Here is a 15,705-nt window from a genome sequence, read left to right as displayed (position 1 = left end):
CCTAGTAGGATATAAAGCGCCCCCCACAACCTTGTCCAAAGTTAGAAGGAAGTTACTCTGGGCTTCCTCTAAAGTTCCTTCTCTGCTTCACGAGCTGGGAACCCCGCTTCCCAGCTTGTGGACCTGATTCTTTCCGGACTCTGCATTCCTTTCTGCTTTGCCTACAGCAATACCTACCAGCGGCCCCTGGCTGTGACGGTAGGCCAGGCCTCCTCACAGATGGGGCCCACCAATGCCAGCCTTTGTTTGCCTGTCCAGGCTGGCTTGGTCTTATTCACTCAAAGGCCCCAACAGCTCACTTTTCTGGCCCTTAGAGGTATTGTATCTGCCCAACACCTTTGAGGCCCAAAACTGGGTTGGTGGCCTGGCCAGAGTCAAGCTTACTTCCAATTCTGTCAGCTCCAACCCTTTTTTTTTGCCCCTCTACAGCCTTTGTCCCACATATCTTTGTTTGAAAGCAAATACTCTCTCCTGCTGACCTCTTCCACCGCCAGCACACAGTTCCATGCGGACCTTTCCTTCTCCCCGTTTGACCCAGTAGTGCTCTGAGAAGACACCATGATACAGTGTTCCATCTTTGGGGAGTTTATGTCAGCTTTTAACTTCAGCCTTTTCTATGCAGACTCCCTGCGATTTTCCTGCAAATTAAATTTGCACAGGTTTCTTCTCCATTCTCCCTTGAATGGAATGATTACAATTACAGGGGCTGCGTTCTTTCATTATCATCCTTTGGACAGTTCTCCTGGGGGCCTACGTGCCAGTAACCGTGCCGAGTTCTGGGCTGGTGAAGTGAAGACTCCAGGCTCTGTGGACACACCAAGGTCTTTCTGAACGTCTGTGACCCAGTGGTGCCCTTCTTGGGATCAGGTGTGTGTGCACTGAGTGAGTTAAAGACGAGCTATTAGGAAAAATCATGGGTGAAACCCACTCTTTGCTTTGAGATGAGGGAAGCCCAATTAGGAAGACTGGGGAAGAGCTAAGGATTTAGGGATTCCTGTGTATTCATTTTTCTAACCATGCCTCAGATTAAACAGGTAACACCCACAGTTAATCCTTAATAAATTAGCATCATGGATGCCTTGGGGCCCTCAACCCACAAATAAAATGGTTGTCATCCGGGAGACACACTACCGTGGATGACTTAAGGCAGAATTTTAAAGAGTTTTCATGCTTTTAATCTTCCATTTTGCTGATTTCCTTTGCAAGTGTGATGCGGGTGACTGTGGTACATAGAGATTTGACAGTGACTTGGGCAAATGGGATGTGTAGGGACTGTTCTGAAGACTTCTACCCCTTCCAGGGAAAAGGGGAAAAAATCAGTTTGGGTTTTAAATCAAGCCACCAAGTTACACCGATCAAGTGTCCGTAATTAGCCTCACTTTAACAAGCCACGAAGTCCCGTTTTTATTTATTTATTTTTGGGGACCGAGAATCTTCCTGGTTCCTGAGTAAGTATGGCCTGTTGAGTCTGAATTAGCTGTCATCGCAGAAGAATTAATGTCAGGGCGCAGCCTTTCTAGTGGGGAAGGGAAGAAATAAACGAGATAGATCTTAGCTGAGCATTACGTGATAAATGAGGACCGAGCAGATCATTCATCTCCTTGGAGGAAAGTGGACACAGGCGCTAAAGCAGTTTTGCGGAAGACGTGTCAGCAAATGTGATCATTTTGTAACCTGTCAGGAGGAGAGGGAGCTGGTCCTTCCAGGGGGCCACGAGGGAGTGGGCTTGTCTGATGGGACCGTCTGCATCCATCCATTTAGGTTTGGGGAAGAAGGGGTTGCGCAAGGAAGAATGCAACTGAAACCACAAGGATGGTGTCATTCTTCCGAGAAAGAAACTCACCCAGAAGCTAGAAAAGACTGCGAAGGCCCTGTAGAGATTTCTTCTCGAAGATGTGAAGTTAGGAGGGTGGGGTCTCTGTTAAACCGGGGGCCTGGCTGGTCCCACCTAGTTCTTCCCATGGGAGTCCCCTTCCCACGTTCTGTGTCTAGACAAGGCAGCAGACCTTTTTTTCTCCTTGGTATTTGGAGGACGGGCAGATGGGGTTTGCTGTGGGGTCTTGACAACTGGATGAGCAGCGGGCCAGAGTGCCCAACACTCTGCCTCTATTTCTGCATGGTCGGTTCTGTGGGAGCGAGCGTGGGCAGGGCTGTTTGACCCAGCTTTTTCCCTTAGACAACCTCAACGAGGCATTCTGATATTCGACCTCTTTTCTCAGAATGAGGTAACAAAGTATGAAACAACTTCATCAGAAGCCCTCTGCAGGCGTCCTGGAGCTTGCGTCTGCACCCTGGCTCTCCTTCTGAGTCCCCAGGTCCCCATCTGCCTTTGGCAGAGCCAGAGCTGAGGGGACTGGAATCCCTAGAGGTGAGGGCCCACCAGCCAGAGCACACGAGGCACCCGAGTACTTTGTATTATTCCTCATTTCCATCTTTTTTTTTTTTTTTTTGCCACGGAGCACATGTAACGTTTCCTCTCGGCGTAACGGAGCGTGAGCCCCAGTGACAGATGATGGTTTCATAGCCTGAGCTGCAAGCTTGACACTTGCTTCTTAATCTTGTCCTTTTCTTCCTAAGTCTCTCTTTTACTTTTCCCTGGGTATTTCTGTACAGGTAAGTACCTTACTGACATATGTTTCCTTGGAGTCTTTCACTTTCACGGGAAACACTGCAAAAAAAATGAGGCTTGTCTCACATGTTAAATTAAAAAGAGAAGCTCGCATGGGGCCCTTGATCACTGAAAGATTACTACATGGTACTCGGAACCAGAAAGCCATTTGATTCGCTGCAGCTTCTCAGGAAGCATTTCTCCGGGTGCCTCGTGACAATCGCTGTGGCGTCGTTCGTTTGCTGGTGGATTGTTTGTGGAACCCCAGAGCTGCGTGGTCACACACACGCACGCACACAGGCACACGCACGCACACGCACACCCCACACTGGGCTCCCCACCCCCATCCGCGAAGCCCCCGTTTGATTAGCCGACCTGGTCTTACATGGTCTTTGTCCTCGGTTTATCTGTGTGAATCGCTTTTCCTCCTTTGCTCTCTCCTAGAATCATCCAGAACCGCGTCCTGATCGTCATTCTGGCCATCGTCCTGGTTATCACCATCCTGACAGCGATCACTCTTTCTGTCAGAAGACACTGATGTATCTGCTCTTCCTTGATAAACAGCGACCATGGCTCGTTCTGAGTAATTAAGACAAAATGGTCACATGAATCATTCTCTCGCGCTGACAGGGCCTGAATGACCCTCCCTCTCTCTCACCGCTGTTCAGCTGAAGTGCAAATAGTGTAAAAATATTTTCTATTCCTGTTTGCGTGTGGGTTGGCTTCCTTTTCTAGGTTTGTCTTCACCCAGATTTGTTTTTCATAGGGGAAGGCGAATGTTTATTTGCCTTTTGGTAATTTCATCTACTGACCAAAATAGCCTCGGTGACATTCTTGCTTGCCCTGTGGACATGTCAGGGGTCCTGGTTTGGGAGAGGGCATGATGAGGCAGTCGTGGGGGCTTCTGATGGACTGTGCTGTTTGTCACACACTTCTTGTCACCGATCAGCCCTTCTGTGATGTCTGAGCATGAAAAATGCAGAGGCAAGCAGCGGCCAGAGCCAGTGACCGGCCCAGCAAACCAGCCCTGTACCTCCCCAGGCATAATGAATATAGTCCACCTGCCTGAGAGCTTTCACTGTAAAGGTGGGTATTTAATAGCAGTTGTGCAGGAAATTGACTTAGCACTTTCCCTGTTTTTCTATGCATATATATATTTTTTTTTACCCAAGAATATTTTTTGCTAAGACTGCCCAATATCCACTTTTCACAACTTTGATTACTGGCTACAAGAAAGATTTCCTTGCCTTCCAAACATCCCATACTCCCCAGAATCTGCTGGCAGAGAGAGCCCCGGCCTGGTATTTAATGGTGACCTCCTCTCCCCTGACCTGTGTAAGCATCTCTGTATCCTTTCCGTCTTAATGTTTGCACTGCCAAAAGCAGCCCTCATACATGTAAAAGGTCTGACAGGGTTCTCTCCACATCCATTCCAGTATGTAAAGAGAGCATGAATATTTCAGGAAGAGCAAGAATCTGACTCCTTCAGTGAGAAATTTCAAATGTGATTATCAATATGGTAGAGTCCTATAGGCTGATCCACTGGAAATAAACTTGATGGAAAACGTTCACTAACCTCCTTTAAAAGAATGAGGGATTGCAGCGCGTTACAAAAGGATGGCTTGGGTCTTTCACTAACAAACGTGAGCACAGCCTTCCTGAATTCACGATGTATTCAAACCTCTGCCATGCTTTGTGATTTCCTTTGGTTTCTTTCTGTCCGAGGTAACCGGGAATTGCGTTTAAAATGAGTTCATTTATGATCAGGCTTCAAGGTGCCCAAGCTGAGGTCATTCTCCCGCTAGTCATAAAGCAAAATGTGTTTTTCTTAAGACTTCATAGGCACTTACAGGGTCCTTTCTATCTTTTGAGTATAATTGGAAGCTTTGAATCCTTGAAAAGCAAACCTGTTCCCTTCATAAAAAATGCTAACCACCTGTGCCCATGGGCGGAGATCACCGGATGCAGCACTTGATTTTTTTTTTTTTCCCTAACTCAGAAGAGAACCATTATGGTTTAGAGAGGAAATGCAGAATGGCAAAATCCACCCGAGAAACTGTACTCATCGAAACAGGCTAGGGCCTGCATGTGTTCAGGTAAATCATTTAGTATCGTGTAAAGAAAGCTGCAGCATTTGCTTCGCAGGGATGGTGTGGGATTTGGGCAGAGCGAGGTAGACCGGCAAAGGAGTGGGAAGGCTGTACTAATTTTCCTATCAGCGTAAGGGATCTATCTCAGCAAGAATCTTTTATTCTGATAACGGAATTCTGTACCTGCTAAACACATCGAAGAAACAATGAAAAAGCAGGGAAACAAGTAATCTCCTTCTCGTTTTGAAACTCTAATGATGGGGAAGTATTCTACCAACCTCTGGTGGCTTCCTTCGAAACAGTTGGTCTTAGCTAAAGTGTATAATCCGTCACCCAGCTACACCTCACGCCGGCCTCTTCCTAAGGCCACCTGGCAAGCCAGGTTGATCTGATCATCTAAACTTGCTGGCTCCTAAATATTTCATTAACACCTGGCGTTCATGTTGAACGAGGAAATGAGGAGGGACTGTATCGCTCGCCCTTCAGTGGCTTCTTCTTTAGGGTTCTATGTCATTATCAGCCCTTGCCTGAGATTTTGCCCCAATTCAACCCTGAGAGTGGGAAGAAGATGAACAGATAGCCCTTGGCCTAACAGCCCCATCAAATTCACCTCAAGAGCGACCCCCTAGCCCGGGATAGTGACCACTTTGTAGGAAGCTGGTCCGAAGGCCCCTGGCCCTCTCGAACGCTGCAGGACAGACTCAGAGGTGGCCCAAGGGAGGAAAATTGTTCGCCCTGCTCCCCTGGGGAAGGAGGAAAGCCCACGCGTTGGAAGCCATTCATAGAACTTGTGAAAGATTCTAGGAACTTAATGTGAAATTGACGAATATCTCTAAAGTCAGGAGGCTTTGTTAAAAATTATGTTCAACAGAAGGGTGGGGTGTGGAAGAGGAGACGGCGGAGGAAGAGGAAGGAGGAAGCCCTGGCCATATAAAATTCATGCAGACTGAACAGTTTCCCTGGCAGCGTAAATAAGGCGGATGCTGCCCCGCTCCAGAATCAAAAGCAATTTAATTAAAGTCTCTTAAGTCGTAAAGAGTTTTAAATGTTCCACGTTGAAGACGAATGCCGACGAATGCCTGCAAATGCAGCGGGCCTGACGTCAGCTGCCGGGCCCGGGCTGGGAGGCCGTTTGCTATTCTGTTTAAGGCAGGCTGGATTGTCTTATTTTGGAACGAGCTTGGTGGGGGGTTTGCTTTGCTACTGCTTCTGAGCCCTGAGCTTCAAAGGCTGAAATTAATGGTGAACAAAATTGTGCAGCTCTGGCCGTCCCATGCGGGGCAAGCCCATTGAGGGTTATCATTAAGTAAAGAAATAAAGAGGGGGAAAAAAGCCTGCCTGTTCCAAAAACCTCATCAGATAATGACCTCAGTGATTGGATTTTCATTACCAAACAGCATCCAGAGATTATCTACTCCACAGAAGAAAGGAGGGGGAAGGAAAAAAAAAGGAAAGAAAGGAAAGCAACCGTCTTTCTCTTCCTCTCTCCTTTTTTTTTTTTCTCTTTCTTTTGCACATCTTTTCTTTAAAACTGTCAGATCATTTCAGTATTTCAAATCCGAGGAAAACAGCCTGCCTGCTGCTGTATTTGAAGTTGTAATGGTGTCAAAAAGTCACGACTGACTGACAGCCGTCAGTCCCAGAGGGGCTCATTAAATCATAAAAACTTGACAAGGAAATAATTGCGCATCGCCAGCAACTTGGCGCCTGTTTAGACATTTTTATTTTCTTTCATTATTAGTCCCCACCATTACGTTCATTAACAAATTGCATTAAACTGTTAAGGGCTAATGATTTGTTTATCGCTTTTTTATTATTATTATTATTTAAACCTTAGCTGTGTCATGTGGTACCCAAGCAGCCTCTTGCCATCATCCGACTGAATATTTTCCCACTCCGAGCTCTGGGTACTGTTGGAATATGAAATAGATTATTCATTACTCTCCTCTTTGCCGCTGATTTGGTTTCATGTAGCGTCTTCCACAGAGAAAGATGAAAACTTGTCAAAAATAGGTTATATCTTATTCGAAGGGGCAACAATTGCAGCAGGTACAGGCACACTTTAATATTTAATTAAGGCGGATGTTAACCCCTTTAAATGACTTTAGGTGTAAGTTCTATTCAAATGCGGAAGACAAAAATAATTGTTCTTAATTTGCAACCTGTTCGGCAGGCACTCTCATGGAGATAGCTGGAAATTTAGAGCAGCATTTTTAAATAATGAAATTTCCTATCATAAATATTTATAGCCGTTTGTCTACGTAGTTGAGAATTAACTACCAGCCATGATTTCCTCATCTCTCTGGTTTGAACGGCTACCCGGTGGGGCACCCAGTGCTTGGGAGTGGAGATGGCTTTCCTGGGAGAGATGTGTGTCCAGAGCCAAGGACTGCTGGTTGGTTATGGCTGGGGCTGGTTTCCGAGGAACCGCCGTGAGTCCCCTGTCTCTGGTCCACTTGCCTCCCCCTTTAGCTGAGTGTGTGGTTGGAGGACTCCGGTCTGGAGTGAAAGTAAGTAGGGACTTCTCAAAGGAACACATGTGTGTCCGGCTGGCTGGTGCTGGGAGGGTGCGATGGGGGCACGTCTGGGCCATCTCTGTGTCATCAATGAGCTCATTGCAAACAGTGCTTTCCTAATAGACAACAGAAGCAGCACTTTCCTGGGGTTGACCTTCCACCTTTTTTTCCTTTCTGTGAAGTGTCTGGCTTTTCCATGGGCTGTGAGCCTGCGGGAAAAAGTTCCAATATCATCATCATCATCCTAAGTCAGAAGTCAATGGCATCTTCCATGCTGTAACTGCTGGACGCATCTGGTCACCCTGTTTGATTCGATGAGTTCACATAACCATGCAGCCACTCTGAGAGCCCTGGTTCATTGGCAGAGCTGGGGTGTTCTGGTCAATATCAGGGAATGGGGAGTACTTTTCTCCCAGCCTCTTTCTACTTCCACCCCGCCCCATCCCCAGAGAGACCAGACCCCTTGGGCAGCTTCTCTGTGGATGTGAAGGGGAGAGATGGTACACGTTCCTTGCCCAGCACAGCACCTCTCAGCATCACCCACACAAGGACAGATGGCACAGGAGGGACCAGCAGGTGTGAGCCAGGTGAGGCCTGGCCTCAGCCTCATGGATCACTGTGGGCTTAGAAATGGCAGACACACCAGGGTCTGGGGGATCTCAAGCCTCCATTTCAGTCCACTCCAAATTAGCCACACGACAACTTGCCACCTTTGGAATGGACTCTATACCTCAGCAAAAGGCTTGCTCAGAGTCGTTTTTCCAGAAAGAAGGAAGGAGGAAGACTGTGTAGTGAGCCATCCCCAGTCTGACTCCCAGAGACACTGGTCGAGGTTACTGCCTGAGATGAGGGGGCGGCCCTCAACCTTGGCCTCGCCCTATGCCATAACTCACTAACCTGAAACGAAACCCCAGGAAACTCTTGTTTATATGACTTTACTCTGCCTGCAGCACATTGGACTCAAACCAGTGGTACCTGCGAGAGGCCACCCACATTATGTGAATAGTCAGGTGGCTCTTAGACGAGATGTCAGCCTTTTTAAAATGGGGTAGGCGACTGTGTACACGGACAGCTCAGAAAAGTTCTTAAAGCCGTCGGCACTGCACCCTAGAAGGGAGCCATTGAAGGATAACCGAGAGCAGCCAGGTACTGGCAAGAGAATAGGGTGTGCAATTAGAGCCAAGGCTGGATACAGGGTCCCGAAACGGGTGATGGAGCCAACGTCAGTGTCCTCTCCTGTTGTGCTGGAGGAAAGACACAGTGAGTGCGGAGAGAGACTGCCCATGTCTGTGAGCATTCCAGGTCAGTAACAGGTGAATGTTCCAGAGCCAGCTTCCCAGAGGCAAGTAGGGCAAAAACAAGATGGTGGGGCAACCAAGAAGGTGGGGCAACCATGATGGTGGGGCAGCCAAGATGGTGGGGCAGCCAAGATGGCAGGACAGGAATGGCAGTGTATGAGGTTGGGAGTGTATGAGGAGGTAAGGAACAGGCAATGTGCAGGTTAAGGATGGAGATGGTTAGGGGGCCTCATCCCAGGAAGTAGCCAAGAAGGAGGAACACAGGCAAGTAGGCCCCACTTTGCGCCACTCTGGGCCCCTCCTTCAGAAACAGCCAAAGGAGAGGAAGGGCAGAGTGCATATCTCCTAGAACCCTGGCCCAAATCACACGCAACCACTGTTGCCTTGCCTCATGGGTCTCCCAGCAAGCTGTGGGGAAAGCACTTCTTTATCCTGAATCACCTCGCTACTTGCGCTGCATAAATAACCAAGATATCACAGAGACGGGGAAAGGGCCAAGGAGCAGAGCTCCGGCCTGTGATTCTGTGAACCCATGCAGCACTCCTTCCCTTCATCCCAACAAGGCCCTTTGGCGTGAATAATAGCCCAGCGGCCCCGAAGCCTGTATTGATCGACCGCGCACTCTCCTCTGCTGAGAGCTGCCTGGACTTTCCTGGGGGCAGGACAGGCACCGCTCAGTGCGGCGCACCCCCTATGTCCCCCGGCCTCCCCAAAGTGTACGCAGGAGGGGACAGGACCAGGGGAGCCAAGGTTCTCCTCCAGCTCAGTGCTGCTTTGTGGCCTCAACTTTTTTGTTTTTAACTTATGTTGCCAGGAAAAGTATCTGAGTTGGAGATAAGTGGTTTTTGCATGACAAGGTCCCAAAGAGTTGAGAACGAATACAACCTCGGGCTCCAGCTTCTTTCCAGAAAGTTCTGCCTAAGATCCTGGCCTCAGAGGCGCCCTCAGCTGACACTTACGGAGGCCTACCGTATACCCACCATTGGGCTCGGCAGTGCGCCTCACTGTGCTGCATTTTCCTCTTAATTTTCCCTGTCTTACATCATCAGAAGGGAGAGGAGCTGAGAATGTGGCTAGAATCCATCACCTCCTTGGGAGACGGGAGCTGCTGCTAAATTCAGTGGAGAAGCGTAGGCCGTAGGCTGGTAAAGGCGGGGACAGAAGCCGGCCAGCCCCACTCCCTGAGGCTCCGACCACACTGCCCCCTTCCCTTGTTTGCTTCTCTTCTAGACACAGGAGGTGGCCAAGGCCTTGGCCCTCCGAAGGGTGTACAATTGTAAGGTCAGCCAGGGCCCTGCATGGTGACACCCTATGGGCTGGCTGGGAGACACCTGAAATCCCACCTTTAAAGACTCCTCCTTTGGTTTCTGACCTTGGACCCTGGAAAAAGGCAGATTCATAATCCCCCAGGCAGCTTCATCAACGACCGATCCCTCTGGATGAACCTTTCCGGTCTGACCGTTTCCTGTGGGAGATTTGGCATTTGGGGGAGAAGCAACCCACCACTCAAGGGAGTAGTTAGCGGTCTTTGGAAGAAAGAGGAGAAGGGAAGGGGGCCTGGGTTCCCTGGGACCAGCTCTCTGGAGGTTTCTCCTGGCATCAGCTACCCTTCTGGGTAATGCATGGGTTACCGGGGACACAGCCTTGCCCCAAAAGTCCACACACACCCGGCCAGGGCCCAGGGCTGCTCAGGCAGACACGGGGCTTCTGAGAACACGTGCATTCTGCCGAGAGAGGTAACAGGTTGAGGGCCCTGGGACACCTCCCTCAGCAGTGCCCTTGCTGAGAAGGAGAGCAGAACAGGGAGGGAGGTGTGCCGTTAGCACAGTTTACCTTGGGGCCCAGCAGATACGTCCTTCCGTGAGCTGCTCCAACCTCCTGCCCAGGTCCTGCTGAAGGTGACAGGAGGCCAAGGCCACTGCGGTGCACAATTTGACATTTAGGGAAGAGCCCAGACGGCTCCCTTATGCCCTGAGCAGACCCTCCCCACACTGCCCTACCCAGGGGTCTTGGCACAGCGGGGCATTGTGACCCTCAGAGCCTCTCTCTGCATCATTTCCATCTCCTCTTCATCCAAGCCCACCCCTCCCAAGAAATCACAGAGCGGGGAGAGCTAGATGGCTTCAGTGAGCTTTTTATCGTCCCCAACAAGACTTCTAAATAATCAAATCTTTCCCTGTTCGAAACATGAGAGGTATAATCAGATTTATCCAGCGAGTCAATAAATATTTATTGAGCATCTACTATGTTCCAGGCCCCAAAGACACACGGTCAAGAAGATAGATAAGAAAACAGGTAAAATAACCCCCCAGCCCTGGGGCTGGTGGTCAGAAAGCTGTTTTCATGCCCAGCGTCCTGTCTTGCTCTCTGCTCTCAGGCAAGCGCCTTCCACTGCTGCCCCTGAGATTAAGGCCCATGTCCATAAATTGCTTGGCAAAGTCCTTTCCAAACAGCAGTGCTGTGTGTTCATTCCTCCTTGCAATCTCCACGACTACGTTTGTGCAGTCGCCCCACTGGAGCAGGAGTAGGGCTGACGCTTACCTGTCGGTGGATGGGTCCTCGTGAGCACCGGCCCCTTGTGCAGCAGGACCAGCCAGGAGAGGCCAGGGACAGGAATAGGGACCATTTAGACTGGGACTGACTTGGAGGATTTCCTTCTCCCTGCTTATTAAATGATAAAAGTTTGACTTGGAAGGCGATCGGAAACCCAAAATATCATGAAAGGGAAAAAAGTTGCCGAGTGGCTAAGAGCTGCACCACAGGAGTGTGGCCGGGCTGAGCAGAGCGGGCAGGAGACGTCTTTTCAAAGGCTTCTCTCCCCTTCTTCTCCCCCCTCTGTCCTCCATGTGGAACGGGGAAAATAGAAGCAGAATCCAGACTTGGGCACGTGGGTGAGTTGATCACCCTCCCCCAGCAGCACCCCCAGACACTGGAGACACTTTGATGTCTGGCCACGTGGCACTCGGGGCCTGGAGGCGCCTGGGCATCCCGGCCTCCGGACGGGCCTCCCTGAGCTCCTTTTTGAGGAGAGATGAAACACACAGAGCCCGAGAGCAGGGTTTTGAAATGAGGAAACATGGATCACCGTCCCTTGAGTTCCATTCTGGCCTCCTTGGTGACAGTTTGGATGGCAAAAGCCAAGCAGGTGGACGAGCTTGGGCTCACAGAGCCCTCAAGCTGTGTGAGCTTTAGGGGCCATTAGACAACCTGCTCATCTTCAGATGGGGGAACGGGGCTCAGAGAGGGAACAACACTTGCTCAGGATCACCCAGGAAGTCGGTGGCAGCGCGAGGGGTGGATGCCAGGTCTTCAGCCTCCAGCCAGGCTTCTCTCTTCTTCAACCAGCACCACATTCTGGAAGCCACGGCCCGGCCACAGGAACACTGGCCTCCTTGGTACTGTTGGCCTTCACACCACGCGGGCCTATGTTCCTCAGTTACGTTTTTGGTTTTTTTTGTTTTTGCGGTACGCGGGCCTCTCACTGCTGTGGCCTCTCCCGCTGCGGAGCACAGGCTCCGGACGCGCAGGCTCAGCGGCCATGGCTCACGGGCCCAGCCGCTCCGCGGCATGTGGGATCTTCCCGGACCGGGGCACGAACCCACGTCCCCTGCATCGGCAGGCGGGCTCTCAACCACTGCGCCACCAGGGAAGCCCCTCAGTTACGTTTTTTAAACCATGATGTACAGAAAAACTCATTTCCATCCATGCTGGCTATGATCCCTTTTTTTTCCCCCAAATGTCAGATCCTTGTTCTTTTGAGGAATTGGCAGGGGAAACCCTGGTTCTCTCCTCATCTGAGCTGTGAGCATCATTTCTGTCCTCAAGTCCCTGCAATCACTCTTCACCCTCCACCATCACTAGCCGCTCCCCTCCACCAAAGGAATCTTGTGAGAAACAATTAAGTAGCGAGTAGAGGCCCCACCCTGATGCTGAGCCCACAGGGGACACCGGCAACGCCTTGGCCTCTGATACTGAGGGGATGCTGCCTCAGATCTGGGGGGCCCTGAAGTGGCTGCAGTGCATTCACACCCAGGAGCAGCCTGGCAACAAGACCCACGAGGCTTTGGGCTTTTCTCAAAGTCTGGTATCTTCTGGGCTGAGCTGGGCCTCAGGTGCCCGGAGCCCTGGGCCCTGCTGTGCCTTTTGCAAGTCATACCCTGTTCCTGGCTTTGGTTCCTCACCCAGCAAACCAGCAAGTTGGGCTGGAAGGGAGGTCCCTGCCAACTCCAGTCATCCATGGCAGGGAAAAGGGAATGTTCCCGACAAAGCAGGGCAAAGGGCCCAGGGGTAAGATGGCAGCCTTGGCATGTAGAACCTTCCGAAAGACCAGGAGACGTGGCCTGCTGAGCTTCTGAGTGGGCTTGGGTGCAGGGCCGGTATCACGGGCCCCGCACTCAGAAGGCCCCTGCACTTGGGGTTTAATGTTCTGTGTTGCTGTCTTGAAATTCTTAATAGTTTTATCTTTGTAATTGTGTTTTGCAGATGAAGTCTGATGGGACAGTGGACCGTGAACCGGGGGCTTGGAGCCTCCGCTCACGTGGTCTTGCCTCCCACCACCTCCCTGTTCCTTGGGTCTGGTTCTCAGCTGCTCCCTCTTCTGTCCCCTGGAACCCTAGTACCATCTGGCCTTCCCCCTCCCCACCTTCACTCAGCAACCGTTGCCCACCTGCCCCCAGCCTGGGCACAGGCATGGCGAGGAGCGGGGACAGGACGCACACCCCACAGTGTCTTGGGTGGGGCATGGTGGCTGCAGCCCCTGCCCTGCGCTGGCAGCATCAGGGTGCATTCATGGGGTGCTCAGCAGGGACAAGCCTCTGGTCCCCCCGATCCAGGTACCCAGTGTATCCAGTGCATTCTGAGGTTGCCCATCTGCTGACAGTAGGGGCAGGGGGCCTATGGAAGGAGATGCCTGGCTCAACTTCCTGCCCCAGACCTGGGGCACAGCGTGTCCATCCAGCCACTGGGGAGAAAGGGAACCTGACCTTCAGGCTCCAGGGCAATGCGGGCCCCGAGCTACCAGGCAGGGCCCAGGCCCATGAGGGTCTGCACTCCCCCAGGAGAATCCCCATTGGCCCGCTCCCCGCCTGGGGGAACCCTCTCCTACTTCTTCCCACCTTCCCGAGTCTGGCTTGTCTCTTTTGGCCAGTTTGAGGCACTCTGTTAAGAGCCACGGAATACAGTGCACAACTTTGGCGATTCCACACACGTGTTAAATCTGCTGACGTTTGCATTTTAAAACTGGCACTCTACAATATAAAAGTGAATGGTACAATTTGTGCTAATAACTTAACGTTTTGACTTAACTTAGTAGAACATTAACTAGACGTTTTTAAACACCATGAGAAATTGAGAGAGAGACCTGGGATGAAAGGGAAAAAGCATTTTTTTTCTTGCTTTTTGAACATGGGGCTCCATGTTTCCGTTCTGCTCTGGATCTCACGAATTTCGGAGCCATTCCCACCTGGATGAGTCACTTTGCCTCTCGGGCATCCATTTTCCTATCAGGAAACCAGACCATTAGCACTGTGCTTCTCCACCCTTGCTCACGGGCGCGTTATGAACGTGCACTTGGATAAAGTCCATGAAAGAGATTTAGAAACCAGTGTGTGGTGCCGATCCCCAGCCTTGGAGCCACAGCCCTTCTTTCTCAAACAGGAGTTCAGCCCCTCCCTTTTGTGGGTTTCACCACCATTGACAGGTCAGCCCCTCCCCCAGGCATTCTCCCCAGGTGTTCCGTCCTAGAACTAAAGCCCCAGTCTGACCACCTGCCACCTCCCATCCATACAGAATGGAGGCATCAGTGCCCAGAGAGGTTGAATCTGGAATCCAAGCAAGTTGTGAAGTGGAAAGATGGCAGCTGGCCCAACAGCTGAGCCTAACAGTGTGTTGATCTCTGCACTCATCCATCCTATTTTCTGGCGAGAATCAGAATTTCAGAGCCTAGTTCGAAGCTCAGCATAGGCACCAAGGAGGCTGGGTGCCAACCGGGTTTGGGTTGCAGGATCATCTTCCTGAGAATCGTAAGAATTCTGATTCCAGTTACACTGCCAAGGGGCAGAGATGTCTATTTCAGAATTGTTTCCAAAGCTAACATAATGGAGGGGGGTGGGTTTCAAGTGCAGCGTTCAATCTGCCTTGCCTGACATTTGAGGACTCACTATCCAAGGGTTGAATGGGTCCAGCCCGTCATATTCTATAAAAGTGTTGTCACTTTAAAATACTATGTATGGAGTGAATGAATGAATGAGTCCATTTAGATCAAGTTGCCTCAAATGGAGTCCAAATATTAAATTGCACACTCAACAGTGCCATTTCAGGAGAGGAAAAATTAGCTGACCTCCCCCACTTTGGCTTCCTTTACAGCTTTACCTCGATAGTGGATGATCTATCATTTTCAAGTTTCGGGTTTTTAAAGTTTGTCTTATTTTACTTATTATCACATTTTGAGTGACGTCTTCTGGCTCCAGCTCGACTTCCTCCAGATAATTCATTAGGCCTGCGAGCTGCTCCGGCGTGGGATTAGAACCCATGTAGTACATAGTCACTTTAAACTGAGATCTGCTAATTAATCGCTCTTCTCTGTGTAACTGAGCGATAGCGCTCCTTCCCCGAGGAATTGCAATTTCATGGTTCCTAATGATGCTGCGATTACATTATCTGGATCACTTAGACGGTGGGTGTCAGGAGCGATGGCTCGAAGCCCGTCTCGGGGCTGGGGAGAAATCACTCCTAAAACCAAGGGGATGAGGAAACGGAGTTCAAATGTCTGTTGCTAATTTTCATTAATGTGCTGCTGTTTCTTACATCTCATTCAGGCATTAGTTTCAAGTTCCAACTTCCTCCAGCACCACCGAACCTCACATTTTTTTTCTAATATTCACAGGGTTTATTTTTTTGTAAAAATCTATTTATTTGCCGTATTCCACGTAATAATTTATTTCCAGCATTTATCTTCATTAGATTTCTTGGAAACGTGGTTCTACATATCGTTAGTACAAGTAATACATTTTGATTGTTGTTTCCTGAACTAACTTGTATTATTTGATGAGTTAAATAAAATGCCTAATTCCAAAGTCTGCTATTCCCATCTTTTGCATTTGGATTATTTATCTTACTTCCCGTTCCTTTTCCTTTTTTTTTTTTTTTGTAAGTTTATTTATTTTGTTCATTTATTTTTGTCTGCGTTGGGTCTC

At 49.9% G+C, this 15,705-nt stretch overlaps 1 protein-coding gene across 4 annotated transcripts in view; it reads left to right on the top strand.

The window, feature by feature from the left end:
- Nucleotides 1–15,600, top strand: part of VTI1A (vesicle transport through interaction with t-SNAREs 1A) — a 374,916-nt gene extending 359,316 nt beyond the window's left edge. For all 4 annotated transcript variants that reach the window (XM_030842459.3, XM_030842458.3, XM_030842451.3 and 1 more), the window contains one exon: nt 3,053–15,600. Coding sequence is in view for 2 of the 4 variants with exons in the window: in XM_030842451.3 (XP_030698311.1) it covers nt 3,053–3,146 (94 nt within the window). In the remaining 2 variants the exon portion in view is untranslated. The remainder of the gene's footprint in view (nt 1–3,052) is intronic.
- Nucleotides 15,601–15,705: the final 105 nt, after the last annotated feature.

The sequence above is a fragment of the Globicephala melas genome, chromosome 16 (genome assembly GCF_963455315.2).
Source record: "Globicephala melas chromosome 16, mGloMel1.2, whole genome shotgun sequence".
In the NCBI taxonomy this organism is placed as follows: domain Eukaryota; kingdom Metazoa; phylum Chordata; class Mammalia; order Artiodactyla; family Delphinidae; genus Globicephala; species Globicephala melas.
This window is presented reverse-complemented; position numbering and strand designations above follow the sequence as displayed.